This window comes from Jaculus jaculus, chromosome 6, assembly GCF_020740685.1.
Source record: "Jaculus jaculus isolate mJacJac1 chromosome 6, mJacJac1.mat.Y.cur, whole genome shotgun sequence".
NCBI lineage: Eukaryota > Metazoa > Chordata > Mammalia > Rodentia > Dipodidae > Jaculus > Jaculus jaculus.
Window position 1 is genome coordinate 110,437,338 of NC_059107.1, and position 20,662 is coordinate 110,457,999.

At 43.7% G+C, this 20,662-nt stretch overlaps 1 protein-coding gene across 2 annotated transcripts in view; it reads right to left on the reverse strand.

Moving 5' to 3' along the window:
• The window catches only part of Grip1 (glutamate receptor interacting protein 1), a 667,112-nt gene extending 649,845 nt beyond the window's left edge, over positions 1-17,267 (reverse strand). For both annotated transcript variants that reach the window (XM_045151476.1, XM_045151473.1), the window contains exon 1: positions 17,075-17,267. In XM_045151476.1, the coding sequence (XP_045007411.1) occupies positions 17,075-17,132 (58 nt within the window). In that variant the 5' untranslated portion in view covers positions 17,133-17,267. The remainder of the gene's footprint in view (positions 1-17,074) is intronic.
• Positions 17,268-20,662: the final 3,395 nt, after the last annotated feature.

The window sequence follows — 20,662 nt, forward strand, 5'->3', positions numbered from 1 at the left end:
CACTTGGAGGAGGTGAAAGGGCAAATTACACAAACAAAGGGCAGAGCAAGGGCAAATAAGGGAAGCAGAAGCAGTTTGGGTGTTTCTAAAGTCACTGTGTCTAGAGTGGAGTGTGGGGGCAGTTATGGGAAAGAAGAACAGCAGTTAACGGGGCCTTATTATTAGGGCTTTATTCTTTGACTTGTACTCTGGGAGAGATGGAAGCCATTGAAGTGTTTTGAACAAACCTGACATGGTTTTAAAGGAACCCTGTGGCTGTTCTACAGAAATAGCTGCTGGAACAGAGGACAAGGGAACAAACTGAAAGAAACAGGAATTAACCAGAACAATCCAGGTAAATATAGCAGATGGTGGCTCAAACTGAACTGGAAGCAGTGGAGGTGGTTGACAATGATCAAATTCTAATGTATTTCAAAGGTGAAGTCAACAGGGTTTGATGGCACTGACACGTTCAATGTGAAATGACGGAAATAGAGGAGGATATGGAGACCTGCTCTCAACAGGTAGACAGACAGATTAGCATTTACAAAGATGAGGAACACTGGAGAGGAACGGTTTGAAGAAGAAAACCAGGAGCTTGATTTTTGGACCCACCCAGTGTAAGATACCTCAGTGTTAAGACATTGAAATGGAGACAGAGAGGATGAAATTGGAAGCTGAGAGTTTCAGGAAAGGACTAGGAGTTATAAAATCAGAAAGTACCAGCATGTCGATGTAACTAGAAGAGAATATGAGAGAATAAGTATGAGGACTAAACCCTTGTGCATGCCAATATTTAGAAATCAGAAACATGGAGAAGAAACACCAAAAGAGCCCAAAAAGGAATGGCCAGTGAGGGAGGAGGAAAGGCAGAATGATGTGATCAATGACAGGGCAAGGGAATAACATATTTCCTTGAAGGGAGTAATTATCTCACATGCTGCTGACCAACCAAGGATATGTTAAAATTGGCTAAAATTGGTCGTGAGGTTTGCCAATATGGAGGTCATGGTTACTCTGGGAGAAGGAGACAGACTGGGACACAAACACCAAAACTGTCCTAGGTAAGAAAGAATGAGAACTACTACAGATTAAATAGATGCCTGTCTCGAAAAATATTTTGTTATTAAGAGTAGCAGGAAAGTAAAATGGTAACTGAAAACATATGGCTCCAGAGAGGGTTAGTCTGTAAAGTAGATGAAATATCATGCTTGTATACTACAGGAACACTCCAGTGCAGAAGGAGAAATCGACGAAGCTGAAGGAAAGGGAACGAGAGCTACAGTCTCTTCTGTGCAGAAGGGAATGGTGTCCGGGGCATAAGTAGAGGACTGGCCTTAGATAAGAACACACAGTATACCATGTGACAGACGTGAAGACAGGCTATGTGGGCACAGATGTAAGCAGAAGTCATATTCCAATGCTTCTAATTTCTAAGTGAAATAAGAAGCCATGTCTATAGCTGAGAGGAGGAAATGAAGAGGAGGAGGAAATTTTGGAGGTTTAAGACTAGAGACGAGAAGGTATGAGGTCAACTGAGAAGGAAGAGACATGAATGAACTGGCCAAAGGAATGGAGACTGTTAACTAAGCAGCACTTATGGCCCATGGAGACCAGTGGCGATGAAAGCAAAGTGAAACCCCACAGCTTGGCTAGATAGTTTTCTCCAGCCACATTAAACTGCACAGGCCATGCTAGCTCAAGTGTTATAGAGTTAAGTTTAACCAGATTTTCTAGGTGAGTCCTTCAAAATGAGAGAGAGAAAGAGCTTAAGAAACTAAAGTTCTAACTGAAAGGTTGGGAGTATGGCCCACCAAGTAGTTTACTGGAAAGAGCAGACTGGGGGCATAAGAGAGGCGTGAAATTTCAATCATAAAGTGGGACAATGGATCTCCAATCCCTGTGGGATTGAAAGATGACCAAGTCGGGATAACAAAGACAAGTACTAATTCAAGAGCAGAACAGTTAAAATCAAGACCAAGAACTGGTGCTTTTTGACAACGACATGGTCTAAGACAGCAGTTCCCAAGCACTTTGGTCTGAAGATATATATATATATATATATATATATATATATATATATATTTAAGTACAGAAGCCCCCCCACACACACATGCACACATTTTTATAGTATTGGTTATAGATATTACACTGAGCATATTATAAATCAAAAAAAGAATTTGAAATGGAAGTATCTACAAGTATGCATTCCTTTAACTACCTGAATGAAGGATCACCACAAGTCATATAGCCTATGAAAAACCACAATATGCACTGTCTTGATATTGTTATATAACATTTGACTTCAGAGACTCTCTAAGAGCATCTAAAAGGCATCCACGGGTCACTTTGAGAACTGCTGGCCTTCAATATGGCCATGGAAGTAAGAAGCCCACATGTACTGGTGGATGTGAAAAATGAAGGGAAGGATGACCTCAGACCTGAGAAACTAGCAAGAAAAAAGAATGAATCGAAATGAGGGCATGAAGGTGAGGGGCAGCTAACAGAGGAGCCTGAGGATATAAGACTTTTGCTCAGAAGAGACTGGGCTCCAGAGTGCACAGTGGAAGGGGGATGGATGTGTCCTTCCCAAATTCACCTGTTGGAACTAAAACCCTATGTGGGCCTCTGGTAAGTGGGTAAGTCTTGAGGATTCTGCCTTTATTAATGGATTCATGCTCTCATAAAGGGGGGTCAAGAGAACTCCCCTGACACCTTTGACTTCCCTCATCTACCATGTGAGGGCACAGCAACAAAGTGTCCCCCCTGACTTCAAATATGGTCAAAAGTAAATATTAGACTTACAAGACAACCTACAGAACAATAGAGAATAAATATTTGATGTTTTGAAATTGCTCAACATAAGGTTGTTTGCTATAGGGACTATACAAAATTCACTCCAGTACTCCTGCTATGTAACAAATCACAACAAACGTAACTGTACTTTAAGAACCATTTGTGTATGTTATATGTGTTTATGTTCATGTGTGTGCAGGTTCATCTTTTTGAAGCAGGCTCTCTCATTGTTCATGTTGTTTGTCACTGCTTGCCATTCTAGGGGGCCAAAAGCTTCTAGAAAATTCTTCCATCTTGACCTCCCTTCTTGCCACAGACACATTGGAATTACAGACATCAGCAGTGTAGCATTCGGCTTTATCTGGGCTCTGTGGATCCAAACTCAGGTACTCACGCTTGCATACCAAACACTTTACTAACTGTGCCTTTTTTTTTTTAAATGCTCATAGACCCTGGAGGTCAGGAATCCAGACAGGACCCAATAAAATGGCTCTCACTATGAAGACCCAAATGTTAACAACTGATGATTCAAATCTTCTGAAGGTTCATGCATTGTCCTGCCTGGTGCTTGGGCCTGAGCCAGGAGAACCAGATATCCAGAACAGTTACCTAGAGTGCACACAACCTGTCTGTGTGAACCAGACCCCCACCCCCAGCATCATGGCCTTAGGGTAGTGAGTGGCCCAGGCTAGGTGGAAATGGCAGAGACTGATGGCGGCTCAAGAGTCCAAGCATGGATATTCCAGCTGGCCAACAGCCACATCAGTTCATGGGCCCACACCTGTGAAGTTACTCATCACCTCAAACACGCTGATTAAAGTAGACACAGGCCTCACAGATCCAAATGGACGGAACACAGGCATTCAATGAAAAAAACACCAATAAAATGTAGGGAGGTAATATTTTAATACAAACTTACCATCTTCCATTCAAAATGAGTCATTTTCAGACACTGGAGGATGAAATCTATAATCTTTTGCTCTCTTGTCCACTGTGGATTGAATAATTGTGTTCACCCAAAATTCATATATATGCCACAACCCACTAGTGTGTTGGCTTGATTTGAGGATGAGGTCTCTAAGAAATTAACTAAGGCTAATTGGAGTTTTAAGAACGTATATTGATCTAATAGGGTTCATGTCCTTATAAGAGACACTAGGGAGCTTGGAATTGGTCTCAGGTTTAATCAGAGATGGCTAGTGTTCTCTGTCATTCTCCTTCTTTCTTTCCCTCCCTCCCTCCCCAACTCTTCCTCTTTATTAAAAAAAAAGAAGTCTAACCTCTAATGTAAGGAATAAGTTTCTATTGCTTAACCTACCTACTCTACCTCTATGGCCTTTTGTTATAGCAGCCTGAACAAACTAATACACTGCCCTTCTTTTTCCAGCCTGATTGTTAGGGGTCTGTGAGGGTACAAGGCTTTAGTTAGTGCAGTCATTGAACACAGAACTGAGATTATGCTAGATAATTTCATATGATAGTTGGATGACATTGAAGGACCCAGATATGCTTCTGGTAAGGCTCTCCTATGTACAACACCACTCCATCCTGCTGACAAAGGCAGATGAGCTCCTGATGCAGCATTACAGGTGTCTGATTTTAGCCTGGCAGATTTTCATTCTCATAACTAAAATTATAGGGGGTAAGTGAAAGAGTAACAAAGAACTAAATTTATATTACCATGATCAAGAGTTTCAATTTGATGAAAATGTGCTATGCACATGCTAGAAAATTATACATTTAAAAGGAAACACTTGAATTTATATGAAAAATCTAATTTTAAATGCCACTCTCTTTTAGTCAATAATCCCAACACTTCTGCAAAGGTCAGTGTTGAAATCCTGATGACTGACTAATTTTGATTTCATAAGGAGACGAATACATCCCTCTTGATCTTTCTCAACGGAATTAGTGAATATCAGTAACCAGAGCTATAAACATTATACACCAGATGATAACACAGAGGGAAACTGTTCACAGGTTATATGCAGAATAAACTAACAGAAATCTACCATATTATTATGTAAAATGTTTGCCTCAACATTTTCTACTGTGTTGTTGTAAGTTTTAAAATTGTGCCAAGTGAAAACCACATTCACTGCCTTTTCATCATGTAATACACTGTACCAAAAAAGACATGAATTCTAGCAATTTATGCTGTCATACTGTGTACAAGATTTTCATATTGCTCATTGACCCTTTAACAGTCAAAAGAACAAAAGATTCATTATAAATTCAATTATAAATTCACACAAGTCATCTTGAATATATCTGCTGGTCTACTCTAAGAATATTCACTCAAAATTTAAATTAAGCATTAAAAAACACATCAATTTTGAACGATGCATGGTTGCTTGCACCTGTAATCCCCATACTTGGGAGGCTGAGGCAGGAGGATTGCCATAAGTTTGAGGCTACTTTGGACTACATAACATGACTTATCTCAAAAAACTGAAACAAAGCAAAATATCAGTATCTGTTGAGAAACACACACTGCAATTATACCACCAGCTGTGAGAAGGAGTATGTCAGTTTTTATATTCTCACATTTGCTGATGAAACATAGAAAACGGGTTTCTAGTAAAATGACTGATAAAGGTTTGTGCACGAGGTAGAGACCAGTAGACAGTATTTGGGGAAAATTAGTTGTCAACTTCAAGCTATGTCATGTCTGAGCTGCCTGACCATTTATCTCTCTTTATTCTTTCTGATATTTGAACCTTTGGAGAAATGTCTATCTTATCTAGGACCAAGAATGTTCTCCCCTCTTAAACATTCTTTCAATCTTTTGATCCCTGTCCCTTGCCATTTGTTCAGTTGATTGGTATGTGTGTGTGTTGTGCATGCACAATGTATGTATATGTGTGTGTCCTACACACACGTAGGCAGAAGATGTCAAGTGCCTTCCTCTGTCACTCTTCAGCTGTATTTCCCATAGATAATCTCTTACTGAACCTAGAGCCTGCACTTTTCAGTTAGACTGTCTGACCAATGTGCCCCAGATCTCTTCCTGTCTCTATCCACCCTCCACAGCACTAGGGTTTCAGGCACATAACCGTGGCCAGCTCTTTACATGGGAGGTGGGGATCAAGCTTAAGTCTTCATGCTTGTGCAACAAATGTTCTTACCATCTGAGCCTCTCCTCATCCACCCACTGAAGTTTTCCAGCCACTTATACCACTTTACAGCATTAGATAAAGGGAAAAGAGGAAAAGGGCAAAAAAGAAAAAAAAAAAACAGGTATAATATACTCTGAAAGCTTGAAAACTCCTTAACTAAATAAAAGTAACTCCTGTTCAGGTTTGAGGACTCTGGAGAACACTGTGATCGCTGAGCCTCAGTACCTGGCCTGTAGGTCTCCTGTTTAGCACATACAGTGTTCAACATGGCATTGGGTTAACAGAGTAATAATATCTACACAAGGAGCCTAGGATAGATGGGCTGAAGACACCTTAAAGATGCCACCATCCGTCCACTCTGATAAGGGAGAATAATGAAGTATGTCCTGGCTCCCAGGAGGGAGGCAGAAATGCTGATAGTACACGTATCTAGGAAGGCCTGGATGGAAGGTCACAGACTACAAGAATCATGAAAACAGACACAATGGCAAGGCCCAGAATGTCCAAATCAGATGCCAGGGTGACATTCAAAAGAACAAATAGGAACAGTCTCACTGCAGTGGATACCAGGGCACAACGCCCAGTCCCCAAGCATGCCAAGTACAGAGCAGTGGACACAGTGAGGGTCACATAGTGAATAAAATGCCCTTCTCCCAGTGCCGTAGACAGCAAGCTTTCCTCTCACAAGAAAGCCATCTTGGAACAGAGAGGGGAAAGTCCTTGAGAAGTTAGGGATCCCTACAGAAAGAGGAGTCATTAAACAGGGCTACTGTGTTTTTACTGAAAAGATTAGATGTTTCCCATTTTTTGTGGGAATGATACTTGAAGGCCAGGTAAAAGCTACTATAAAAATATCTTTCATTTTTATACCTTAAAAGTAGTGTGTAAATTTTTACACACACACACACACACACACACACTTTCTGCTAAGCCCTTTCCTCTAGTCCTAGCTGGGAAAACTCATTCGAAAACAGCACTTTTCAAAGAATGAATTGAAGACTGTTCCAGCCAGGACACTGTACTGCATACCTGTGGTAGATGAGTAGGTGAAAAGGAGGGTCAGCATTTACAAATTCCTATGGCTATTTGGCATGGCCACAAACAAGTCTATGAATAGGGGACTCATTGCATTCAATTATGTAAAGACCAGAGCCAGTGGCAGCAAACTGTGGCGGACAACTTGCATACTATGCACTGGGCTGGGAACCATATATCAACCTGTGACTAAAAGTAGACCTTTTCCACTAATAGTTCAAAATGGACAAATGTAGATCATTGTGCACCCTATATCTGCCATCACTTCTAATTCTGAGTTTCATGGTTTAGGATCAACAGAGGTCATGTCACGTGGATGATGGGTTTACACCCAAAACATAGCAGGCACCATCACACTGTCTCAACCAAGTTTCCATAGGAGTTCAGCTAGAAAAAAAAGTGATGAGATAACAGCAAGGACCATCTTCACAAGCAGAAGGAATGTAGTTTCGGCCAAACATCAGGACACATGACAGGAATGTTGTCAATTTGGATGTGATTGATTGAGGGGGAAGTGTGCAGTTCATCTGTAAAGTCTGTTAGGCTCGGTTTTGTATGAATGCTGTAAGCATCAGGAGTGTTACCTAGATTTATATTATTATGCATTTAAATAGCATCATAAAAATAAATGAAGTTGGCAGTAGAGATCCACAAGAATATTTTTCTTCCCTACAAAGGTTACAAACATGACTTCAGTTTGAAAATAATGCTCTTTCAGATATTACGTTGAATGAGGTCAGAAGCCTGACTGGAGAGAATCAGAAAACCAACAATAAAGAAATTTGAGCTGGACCCTTCCACCTTCAGCCTGGAGGTGCAGGTGAGCTGGACCCTTCCACTTACAGCCAGGAGGTGGGGTAACTAGGCAACACCATATACATTGGAACTTAAATGCATTATTTGCATTATTTTGTTATAAATGAGTTGCTAGGCTGGGGAGATTGGGCAAAGTGCTTGCTTTATAAGCAAGAGAACCTGAGTTCTATCCCCAAAACCCATTTTAAAAAAAAAATGCTGGATGTGATGGCATGGGCTTGTAATCCCAGTACTGTGGAGGCAGAGGCAAGTGTATCGCTGAGGCTCACTGGTCAGCCGGTCTATCCTACTTGATGAGTTCCAGGCCAGTGAAAGAACCTGACTCAAAAAAGGTGGACAGCATACGAGGAAAAGCACCGAAGGTTGTCCCCTGGCATGCACACACATGCATCCACACACACACAAAATAATAAATGAGCTATTTTATGATTTTATGTAAGTATATATTCATAGAAAAAATATATATTTACATAAGTATAATTTATATGACTTTGAAAAACTAAAAGTTAAGATTTTGTGATGAAAATTTTCATTTTATTTGATGAAACAAAAGTTATACAAATCACACTTCCATCTAGACATGGCACACTCACAGGCAAATGAACTTTAAGAACCTCCGTCTTTGCCAACTTTTTACCTTTGTAATACAGCTGTAACAATAACAGCTTTCACCTCTTAACATAACCCCAGGAGGAAAGCATGCCAAGAATCGCCCTTACTCTGCAGAGGAAAAGATCAGCGATACAGCAACTGTCAACCTGAGCCAAAGCCAGGGCAATGCTGAGAGGGGCCCTACTCCAGGTTTGCAGACTCTAAGTCCAGCACAGTTGTTTCCAGAATGTAATTATAATAAAAGCTTTCCAATTCTATCACTATAAAGGATGTTTCTGTAAAATAACTACCACCATTTTGCTATTTCAGTAACAAAAAAAAAAAAAAACTTAAAAATTCAAATTAGGGCTGGTGAGATGACTTAGCAGTTAAGGTTAAGGCACTTACCTCCAAAGCCTAAGAACCCAGGTTTAATTCCCCAGTACCCACATAAGCCAGATGCACAAGGTGGGACATATATTTGGAGATTGTTTGCAGTGACTGGAGGCCCTGATGCCCGCCCTCCCTTTCTTTCTTTCTTTCTTTCCTTCTTTCTTTCTTTCTTTCTTTCTTTCTTTCTTTCTTTCTTTCTTTCTTTCTTTCTTTCTTTCTTCCCCTCCCTCCCCCCGCCCTTGCTCTGTCTGCCTCTCTTTCTCTCCCTCTCAAACAATTTTTTTTTTAATTCAAATTAGTTTTAAGGGACACATGTATAGGATACTATTTACTTTTCCTTTAGGATTAATAACAGGTTAGTGCCTTGTAAACTAATGATGACCTGGGCTTGTAATCAACCACTTGAGGTCCTTCCTTGTTACATTACTGTACCAGAATATACTATGTACACTGTGGAACCACAGCCAGGCTCTGTAACTTTCACCAGTGGAAAGCTACCCCTCCATATGTCCTATGTCTATCTGGTGAACAGGTTCCTCTCCTGAGTATCTCAACATAGCTGAAACAAGGCAGCCAGTTCTCCAATGCATACTCGTCCATGCCCTCCCCCATGTCAGATCTTCCCTCTCATGCTTTCAAAGTGATCTTTCTAAGAGGAAAATCAAATCAGGCCACTTCTTAAAAGTCCTTCACGTAACTCCTCAATCCCTGCTAGACATAATGTGAACATCATCCTGATGTGAAGTCCTTCTGCACCTAACTCTCTCTACTCTCATCCTGCTTTCCATCGTGTGGGAGAACTGAGTCGCCGTTCTGTATGCCAAACACATGCTCATTACCTTTTATTATTATTTTTTTTAATTTTTTTTAAAATTTTTTTTAATTTTTTTTATTTTATTTATTTGAGAGAGACAGACACAGAGAGAAAGACAGATAGAGGGGGAGAGAGAGAATGGGCGCACCAGGGCTTCCAGCCTCTGCAAACGAACTCCAGATGCATGCGCCCCCTTGTGCATCTGGCTAACGTGGGACCTGGGGAACCAAGCCTCGAACCGGGGTCCTTAGGCTTCACAGGCAAGCGCTTAACCGCTAAGCCATCTCTCCAGCCCCTTTTTTAAATTTTTTGTTTATTTTTACTTACTTATTTGGGAGCGAGAGAGAGAGAGAGGTTGAGAAAGAGAGAGAGAGGGAGAGAATGGGCGCGCCAGGGCTTCCAGCCACTGCAAACAAACTCCAGATGCATGCGCCCCCTTATATATCTGGCTAACATGGGTCCTGGAGAATCGAGCCTCAAACCGGGGTCCTTAGGCTTCACAGGCAAGAGCTTAACCACTAAGCCATTTCTCCAGCCCTATTATTTATTATTTTTGAGACAGGGTCTTGATCTAGCCCAGGCTGACCTGGAAGCAGTCTCAGGCTGGTCTTGAACTCCCAGGAAAGCTCCTACCTCAGCCTCGCTGGTGCTAGGATTGAAGGCGTGTGCCACCACGGCCAGCAACATGCTTGTTTTGTACATTTCAGTTCTATAAGAAATCTTTAGCAGTCTCAGGCATGCCTCATTCAATGATACTGTGAATTACAGCATGCCCCACGCCTAAATTATGTACCTTATCCACCCTGTAAACCTTCTCTAATCCTCTGCCTACAAGCTTCCTCCATTCCACCCCCTCTGCCTGCTGTCCCTAGAAGCCTCTCCCACCCCCACCCCAGCACAGTCAGCCCCTCTCTTAGGGTCCCATCACACTGTACAGGGGCAGAGAGGCCCCAGAGTGACTGGTCATATGCATGACTCTAAAACTATACTTAACAATTGCCTTTAAAAGGACAAGCATGATGTCTCATCCCATACCTATCATGGAAGCTAGTGCCCAATAATCACTTGGAAAGAAAGGAAATGTGGCCTTGAGTGCGTTTGTTTCTCCACTGGAGTGTTTTCATCTTTGTCAAAGAGTCAGATGAGACTACATCAAAGAACCTGGCCTCAGAACATTCTGTTGCAGTATAGCTTCTCTCAAAACACCAGGCTTTCTTCTCCTACTACGTTGTGAGGTTTATAAAGAATTTTTTTTTTAAAACTAATTATGTCTTTAACAAGCTATCCTAAGGCATTAAGTTTACAGATCTTCTACCAAGGTGTCACAAAAGTAATGACAAGTTGTCATTACTGAGCCCTAAACTACATGCAAGATACAATCATAAATTCCTTAACTTTTGTTAATTTCATATAATCCTATCATGACAAAGATATTGCTTGTCCTCATCTGAAAGGTGACAGCACAGAGGCTTTGGGAAGTCAAAGGTCACACAGCTAGTCAGGGCTGGAATGGATTTAAACTCACTGCCTTTTGCTTTTTCACTTGATCTCAACCACTGTATGTACGAAGGCCAAGGAATCTCTCCAAGGTACAAGCCATGGATTCGCTACACTCCTCGTTGGTGCTTAAGGTTTAAACACCATTGAGATGATGGAAATTAATTCATTAAATCAGAAATTAATTCATTAAATCAGAAGTATTTTAATTGCTAGATATATTTAGACAACAATAATTTCCCATATCTGATAGCACTTCTTACTCACTAGCATTCCTAAATCATTCAACTTCTTCAATAAGAAAATTTGTGTCCTCAGATTTAGATTTAGAAAACTTTTGAATTTCAGAAGAAATAAACTTGAATAAAAAGCAACACAAAATACTAAAACCCTGTGTAGCAGACAGATTCAGGTTTGCTGAGATGAACTTCCAGACCAGGCACAGTTATGGAGGAAAGGATATTTATTGAAGCCTACAGATATGGGGAAGTTCCATAATGGCAAAAGAAGCTGGCCTGCCTTCACAGGACCAAGCAGAGAGAGAGAGAGAGAGAGAGAGAGAAGTACAAGCCAAAAGACAAAAGCCACAGCACACTTCAGGAACTCCAGCTAAGCACACTTTGCATATCTTTAGATTGAAATCTGAAACCCACCACCACAACTTAAGCTCCACCCAGTGACATTGCCTCCAGCCAGTTGTCTACAGATGTAAACTACAACAAATAAAAAACTGAAATATATTGGGGGGCATCTATTCTATTCAAACCACCACACCCTGATTTTGCTATTTCATCTTTCTATGGCACACAGTTAGACATGCTAGACATGTTACTTTGTATTACTACTGCTTTGGGAATTGATATTCCTATTATTGCATTCTAACTAAAAACAAATAAGTTAACTCTTAAATACCTTAAACTGCCTGTCATTATTTAGCACTTAACAGTAAGACAGTATTAATCCCCATGGTATTCAATTCTCAATTTCCTTCACTAATAGAAATTGATATTTATTTTCTCTTTATGAAAGAAACCAATCAAATTGCTATAAAAAGAAAGCATTATCTAAGGTGCCTTTGTTTGGTCACTGGTAGCCAGGCTAAGCATTTAGATATATGGCTTTAATTACATAAAATGTTGGCGACAGACAAAGGTGCAAAGGCCATGAAACTAGGGCTGTTTACCAGCTCACGAGAGAAACAGCACATGTCCCCGTTAGTTCTTGCCTTTGTGGCTACTACTTATTGGAGAGAACAAAGACTACATACTCATGTCAAAGCCTTGATGGAAAAAGCTAGTCACTTAAATGAGGTACTTTAAGTTTGTCAAATAATACAAACATGATGAGCCAAGAGTAGCACAGCACACCTGGAACCCCAGGTCTGATGATAGTTCGAGTATAGCCTGGACGAAACGGCATGTTTTGGGCAGTCTGGCCTCCACAGAGAAGCCCTGTATCAGAAAATAAGTAAAAATGTGTTACGCTTCAATCCTTTTTTTTTTTTATTTTTGTTTATTTATTTGAGAGTGACAGAGAGAGAGGGGGGCAGAGAGCAAGAGAGAGAATGGGCGCACCAGGTCTCCAGCTACTGCAAATGAACCCCAGATGCATGCGCCCCCTTGTGCATCTGGCTAACATGGGTCCTGGGGAATCAAGCCTCAAACCAGGGTCCTCAGGCTTCACAGGCAAGCACCTAACCACTAAGCCATCTCTCCAGCCCACTTCAATCTTTTTGCTGAAGGTAATATACTCAAGTTTGCCAAGAGCTCAAAATATACTTTATAACTGCTTTCCCAACATAAGTAACTTAAAAACCTCTCATGAATTCATAATGAAAGATTTGATGGTGGCATTTTATTTGAAAGGGAAAGAAGTAATATATGATGAAGTTATGTTAATAAAACACTACAAGTTTCTCCAAAGAAATTTAACTTCTGTTTTGAGTTTATAACTTTAAAAAACTGTTATCCTTGTAAACTGAAGTTTGTTAATTCTGACCCTCACTTTCTGCATCTGACAAGACACTAATAATATCAATCTTGTAGCCATATTGGTACCAAATAACTGTACCAAATGGTGCATGTCCAACATCTATTGGGGTTTGTTTGATTTCTTCTCTTCTCCCACATAGCCCTCCCTAGTCAAAATTGAAATGTCAAGTGCCATCAGACCTCCTCATGATATAGGAAATGAAACAAATCATGGGTGCAGAAAAGGCACAGTTTTTAATCCCCTGAGTTTTCTTGCTGGTGCTTTATAAAAGCTAATTATACCTGAAGACATCCACATCTCTCATTTTCCAAAATATATGCAAAAAGCCCCATACATGATAACTATGATAATTTCTGTAATGGAAGTGCTAAGAGATATTCTCAAGTTAGTATGTCACCCTTCCAAACTTACAAGAAAAACAAAAATGGTCAAGGTATTGGAGAACTATAAAAAATGAATACTTTTTGTCCTGATGTATATATACAATAATGTGAAATGCACCTAGCACATGCTTAAAAGTCCATAATATTCATATATTCTACTAAGCCTAAATATCAAGAAATATGAGGAAATAACAATTAATAACATCCTATCTCTCCCAAATAAAAATAGAAAGCAGTATGTTTGCAGTAATAGATGATATTCTTCCTTAGCAGTATGTTTGATTTTATTTCCAAATCACACATTATTAAACCACAATGAACATTTACCAACAACAACAAAAAAAAAAGCCACACAAACGAGGAAAGCTACAAGGCAAAAGAAAGGCACTATTAATCACAGTGGCACCTATTTCTTTGTACTGGGATTCAACAACTACATTCCTATTACACAGGATCAGCTAATAAGCAGGTGTAAAACAGCCAATAAATTGCTTAATTTAATTTGATTTGAAGGGATATTAGATAGAATGTTTTGAAATCATTTGTCTCCTAAAACATTTACCCAAAAGTTTATTTGGTAGCTTCTAAATGGATAGGGCTTAGCGGCTCAAGTAGAAAGTCAGGGTGGGGTAGGGGGTATTGAAGACAGAGAAATGTGTTCAGAATTTTAACAGTATGTCATCTCACATGGGTGAGTCTTAACATGTCATTTTAGAAATGACTGCATTTACTACAACAACCCATATGTTACACTTGGCTCTGTTCACCGCTGTATTCAACACCAATAGCTCATTCAGTACTATCTTGACAGAGGCCTTCACAATGAATCCAAGTTATGAATGGTATGTGGGTATGACACGTAATTACATATATTAGCTAAACTTTTTTTGGTATGTGCTAGTACCAGGATAGCATGTCCCCTCGGTCTTTAAACTGAAATTAACCTTTTTAAAAGAATAGTGCTGAGCCATATTCTTATTCATCTATAAGGTCCTTGAAGAAGCTAGCATCTTGTATTAATTTGTGTTCATTGTAGAAAGAGATTAAACAAAATAAAATCCACATGAAAAAATGTTATGCTAGAATAGTCTACATAATGAATTTTAGAGTGTTTAAATGTAAACCAGGGATAGCGGAGCTATAGAAATGGTCACAGTTATGTGAGCACAACTAACCTTAGATCGGAATAGCAAGGCACTGGAAGTTGACCTTATGACTGTTTGTATCCCCCAAACAATATTATAAGTGTGTTTGTTCCATGTTCATTGTTTTCTTGACAGCTTGATCCTTCCATTGATATTTCAAGAAAAACCAATTCAACAATATTTGATCACTTAAAATTTAAAGTTCCAAGTGAAAAGTTCTACACAAAGGTGACTTCAAATGCAAATGGAAAATACTGCTCAACACTTTACAGTCAAACTCTTCAGGAAGAATCAGCCAAGCTCAAGGCCTGTCCTCCTCAGCTGTCTGGTCTGGTCATGTAGACATCTCAAGTTATTTAAAAACACACACAATTAAAACACAAACACACTGCCAGGTTTACTGGAGATTTTTAAAGAAACAAAAACATATTTGTGTGATAACCTAAAATAAATCACAACCAAATATAGTATAATGTGTGTGTGTGCATGCACTAATTGGTCAGAAAAGCAAATCATAAGCAAAAAGTATGAAACCTTCAGTAGAAAGACACCAAGTGACAGCCTTCTCTGTTTTCTCCTACTGGAAAAGCCAAGACAGTCCAATGTTCTGACTCAGGTATTTATGTGCTGGAAGAATTTCATTTTATCTCCACCAAGCAGATTAGGTGATCATCTTTCAAAGTTACCATATATTTCTGAAGAGATGGACATTTTGTCACAATCCAAAAATCTCCCCACTCCAGCATTATGATAAAACTTGTTGGCAGCAGTGTGACTTTTTTTTAATCAAAGTGATACACATGAAGGGCCTTGTGACATTTAGCAGATAACACATACTCGGGGGAGGGAGGGCTTGACAGAACGCTTTCATTTAGTGCTTGTCCCTTGTTATAAATTATTGGCAATCTTCTTTGCAGCTTTTCATATATGATTTAGTGAAGAGTGAGGCAAAAGCATTTCTAAAGCAAGGGTGCTTTTTGAGAGGATAAACATGTGGTCACCTGCCAGAAAGTGTGCTGAAAACTGAATGCACAAATCTTATAAGGAAGTGGTTAAAAAGGGATAAATTCCCTGAGTCATTAAACAGGATATAAACCAAAGACAGGTTGTGCCACCTAGAGAAAAACTGGAAATTGTACATTGGTTCCTCTGTAGTAAGCATTATTTCAAAAGCCTGAAAGTTTTTGGCATGCCCAGTAGCCAAGCCACCGTCCTCAAGCTGCAGAACGAAACGTTCTTGAAAACTCTTCCATCTCTGCACATCAGAGTGGCTTCCTGCCTGGCTCACCCGCCCACCCATGCAGCACCATTTAACCCACGGGCACCAACGGTTGGCCACAGCCCGCGCAGACCCATGCATCCTGAAAATCCCTGGATTATAAAGCATTTTCCTGGAAGCCAGAGCAGTGTGGGGTAGAAGAAGCAGGAGACTAAAAACCCTGCCGGACCTTCACAGACAGGATCCCTCTGGCTGTCCCGCACCCCAAACCCCAAGGGGCCTGTATGGGAAATTCGAGAGCACACAAGTGCATCACAACCAGGCTACTCCCGGCAACCCAAATATCATGAAATGACAACCAAGCATTTAAGGTGCAAAAGGCCTTCAACACTCCTCTCCTCCAATCACTTTAAAAAGCAACCCTCCGATATCTTTGTCAAGCAGAAACACAAGAGGTCTGCAAGCCACCTGGCAGAGACAGCCGCTTTTTTTTTTTTTACAAAGAAAACAGACAGTAATTATGAAAAGCCCGCAGTCCTGCGGTATTAACTAGAGAGCCCCCGGGAGACGCAGGGGCAAACTCGTGTCCTAGCCAGTCACGCCCTGCCCGAGACCCTCAGCCGGGGAAGGTCGTCCCCTGTGTCCCTCCTCCTCTGGACACCTGCAGCAGGACCCCCCGTACCCCTCCCCTCCACATTCTTCCCCCTTCTTCCTCTTCTCCTCGTTTTCCCCTTTCTGCATGAGTCTCCAGCAACTTTGAGCTTGGCAGAACCGCTGCAGCCCAGCCAGAGGCGGGGACATCGCGAAGGCGGCCGCGGGAGGTGGAGGAGAAGGAAAGTTTGAAAAGTCACTTAAGAGCACCGCAGGATCCCCCCCCCCTTCACCCCCAACGCCCACCGCGCAAGGGGCCAGCCCCAGGCCCCACGTGTGCGAGCAGGCCCTGGAGAAGCAGCAGATTCTCCGCAACGACCTCGCCAGGACAAAAAAAAAAGGGAGGGGGGAGAAAAAAGAATTCTTTCCCCAGGCGAAAAGTTGCTCCCTGCAACCCCATGCCTCCGCCCCTTCTCATGCCCCCAGTCTCCCAAGAAACGCCGGGCGGAGTTCTCGGGACGCCACCTGGCTTCCCGCTCCGCTCCCGAGGGCGCGGCGCCCCTCCCCCGTCGGCCGGGGGACGGGACGCTGGGAGCCCCAGGAGTGGGGAGAGGTGGGGGGGTTAGGCGGACCGGGAGGCACCGGGGCACCGGGGCGGCCCGGGCCCCAGCGCCCACCAGCCCCGGCCGGCTCGCCTGACTCACCTCGCTCCTGCTCCTCCGCCTGCAAGCAGATGGGGATGTTCTTCTTCCAGCCGGGCATGGTGTCTGCTCCCCGCGCCGCCTCTCGGGCTCGCTCTCTGGCTCTCTCGCTCTCTCGCTCGCTGCTCCCCGGCTCCGGGGCTCGCCGCGTCTCCTCCTCCTCCTCCTGTGCGTCGTCGCTCGGGCTCTCCGGCCGGCCGAGGGGGCTGCTCAGCGGGGCTGGGGCTCCGAGGCGGTTCCCGGGCACATCGAGGCGGCGCCGCGCGCCCTGCGCTCGCCTTCAACTCGCCGGGGTCCCCACACACACACCCGCCCGACTCTGGGTGGCGGTGCCGGGGGCCGGGCCGCGAGGGGCTTCGGGCTGCGCTGGAAAGAGGTTGCAGCCGCGGCGTGCGCGCTGGGGCCGGAGAGGCCGGGCCAGGGCCGGGGGCGGGAGACTCGTGCAGGCCGGTGCAGGAGCGCGGAGCCCCCGGAGGTGGGCGCCGGCGGGAGGACCAGGCAGGCGCCGCCGCCTCTCTCCGCTCCTCCTCCTCCTCCTCCTGCCGCCGCCGCCGCCGCTGCTGCTGCTCTCCCTCCTTCTTTCCCTTCCTCGTCCCTCCGCCACCAGCAGGTGGGACGACGCGGAGCCGCGGCAGCCGCACAAAGCTCCTCCGGGCGGGCAGGGACCGAGGCTGCGGCTCCCCGGGGCGCCGCCGCTCGCCGGAGCCTCCCCCGAGACGCGCGCGAGGCGGAGCGGGCACCGAGAGGGGCGCGCGCGCTCACACCCCCGGCGCCCCGACCGCCCGGCCTGCCGAGGCGCGCCTGCCCGGCCCGGCCCAGCCCGCCAGGTACCGAGCCTGGCACCTCGCCGCGGGTGGCCTGGCCTCCGCCCCGAGCCCAGCCTGCCGCTCGGGAAGCCGAGGCGACGACCTCGAAGAAACGGGAGGCAGTGTCCTTCCCTCTGGTCCCTCCTTCGCGCCGCTCCCACCTCCCCGGCCCTCGTCCCCCTCCTCCCCCCGCCCTAGCGGAGACTCGCAGCTCCCCATTCGCTAACTTCGCCCCTCAACTGAGGGACATTGCAACTTTCAGGATGGTCAGCGCTGGTCCCCGTAGGGTGGGGACGGCGTGAGTGGAAGAGACTCTTTTGTTTAGAATGATGCAAGGAGACCTTGGCTGAGTGAATATTTAATCGCTGTCTTCAAGTATGAGGAGCATTTTATGATCTGGTTTTATGATGAGTTTCTTCCTCTTGTCATGGGCTCGCAGAAATTCAGTGGGAAAATGAGTAAGACAAGGGGGAGGGAAGCCCCTTTGCAGTAAAGCCTGGAACATTCTGCCCAGGTGTGGGGGCTCTTGCTTTGTGGTTTCAATGATGCGATGCGAGGAGGGGGAAAGTTGGCAATTGTCTGTCCTGCGGAGGGGCAGCGGGTGGGGGGGGGGGAGGAGAAGACATCCATCTGCCTTAAGCCTCGGGGGTTGGTGACAGAATACCTGTGTCCTCCCCATTTATCTGATATGGACTAAAGAATTCAGAGCCCCTGCGGCTATAACTACTGGTTTGCGGTCGGTGAGGACTCTCTGCCCTGCAGTTTATTTTGGCCTCTGAAGGAACTGCGGTTTCCTCTTCCAAACTAAGGACAGTGGCTCCTGCCAGCCCTCCCTCTCTCTTCTCTTGGAAGCCAGATAACACTGCCAGGGAAATGTCTTCACTACACAATGCTGGGAGATAGGATCTCTCTCTTGTGCCACCCCATAAGCCGTCTTATCAGCCAGTGATGTTTGCACCTGCTATTGCCCCTTGCCTGGCTGGCTGCCATTGCAGAACTGCCCAGCTGCCAACAGCCAGTGGCTATCTTTCCTAAGAAAGGCTCGGGGCCAGAAGCTTCTAGGGTAAAGAAACTGAAGAGCTAAGCGATGAAGAGTCACGCCATCCCAGGGTAATCAGTAGAAATGTTGAGTGATAGCCTGGAGAGAGATGGCATAGCAGTTAAAAGGCACGTGCCTGTGAAGCCTAAGGATCCAGGTTCGATTCCCCAGTACTCAGGAAAGCCAGATGCACAAGGTGGCACATGTGCCTGGAGTTCATTTGCAGTGGCTAGAGGTCCTGGCGTGCCCCATGCCCATTCCCTCCCTCTCTCTTTGTCTCTCTCTATATATCTCTTTCTCTCAAATAAATAAAATAGTTGTTAAAGAAAAAATCTCAATTGAGCTGCTCGAGCCTTCTATCCAGACTCTCTGCAAAGGAAAATCCAGAAACAAAATATGGATGCCACACGTGTCACTCTAAATGGTCCATCCTCTATCGTAAAATAAACAAGAGTCATGGAAAATTTTGGTCTTGTCCTAAGTTTATTTCAAGATCGAATCATGTCAACTTTATGTAAAGAAAAGCATTTGTGTCATTTTATTTCCAAAAAAGGATAAAGGCCATCCAGCCCTAATCAGACTGGCTATGGTTACAGGCAAACACCTTGCTTTTGACATCATTAGAATTCACTACATTTTCATAGCTCTGTGTTTAATATTTTATGTGTGTGGCCATTATAACAAGTGTGATTCTGGAAGACCTACCCAATAAATACCCGGGATGGACTGAACCTTACTCACCACTCCTGTAGTTACATTGCTCTGTCAGTGTTATGCCTTCCCCATCAAGACAAGTGATAGGTTGTAGCTGACAGAATTCAAGCTCATACCTGTTAATTGCTTTTAAGTAGGGGAGGCAAACTTCCTACAATGTGTTAGTCTAGGAGTAAGATAATTATAATTTAGTGGATCAAATTGACACATTCTCCTGGTTATTTGGGTCAGATATTACTTTGTGGACTATACAAATGAGAGTGGCTGAGCAACTGTTCAGTATAGATCCATATCTTCTCTCACCTCAAAGTAGTCATTGTCTACATATTTTTCACTAATAATCATGTCTTGCAAGGTCTTTGTACAGATAGCTGCATTATCAAGTGTATCCTAAGCTCGGTGGGGCTGAAGCAGTGTTTTCATCTTGGCATCTCCAGAATCTCCAGCAGTAAGGCCGGTACATGGGGGTTGATGGTAATGTCTTTGACCTCATCTGGGTTCCTGCAGCACTTCCTGCAGGACCTTCATGAATCCTCACAGTATGATTCAGATCACTTAATAGTCAAGTGCCAAACCGGGGCGGGGGGGGGGGGGGATAAGTTGATCACTGAAAGTTGACTGGGATGTATTCGGTTCCATTGTGTGACATCATCTTATATTCAAAGCACTATATTTAAAAAATCTACTCCAAGAAAATTGTAAAATTATCTGAACTTAGGAGAAAAATGTCCACCAGCCACATGGATATCTTCTTATTCTTTATTAAATTTGGAAATCAGTGCCTTTTAAAGAATGTACCTATCGGGCTGGAGAGATGGCTTAGCAGTTAAGCGCTTGCCTGTGAAGCCTAAGGACCCCGGTTCGAGGCTCGGTTCCCCAGGACCCATGTTAGCCAGATGCACAAGGGGGTGCACGCATCTGGAATTCGTCTGCAGTGGCTGGAAGCCCTGGCGCGCCCGTTCTCAACCTCTCTCTCTCTCTCTCTCTCTCTGTCTCCTTCTCTCTCTGTCACTCTCAAATAAATAAATAAAT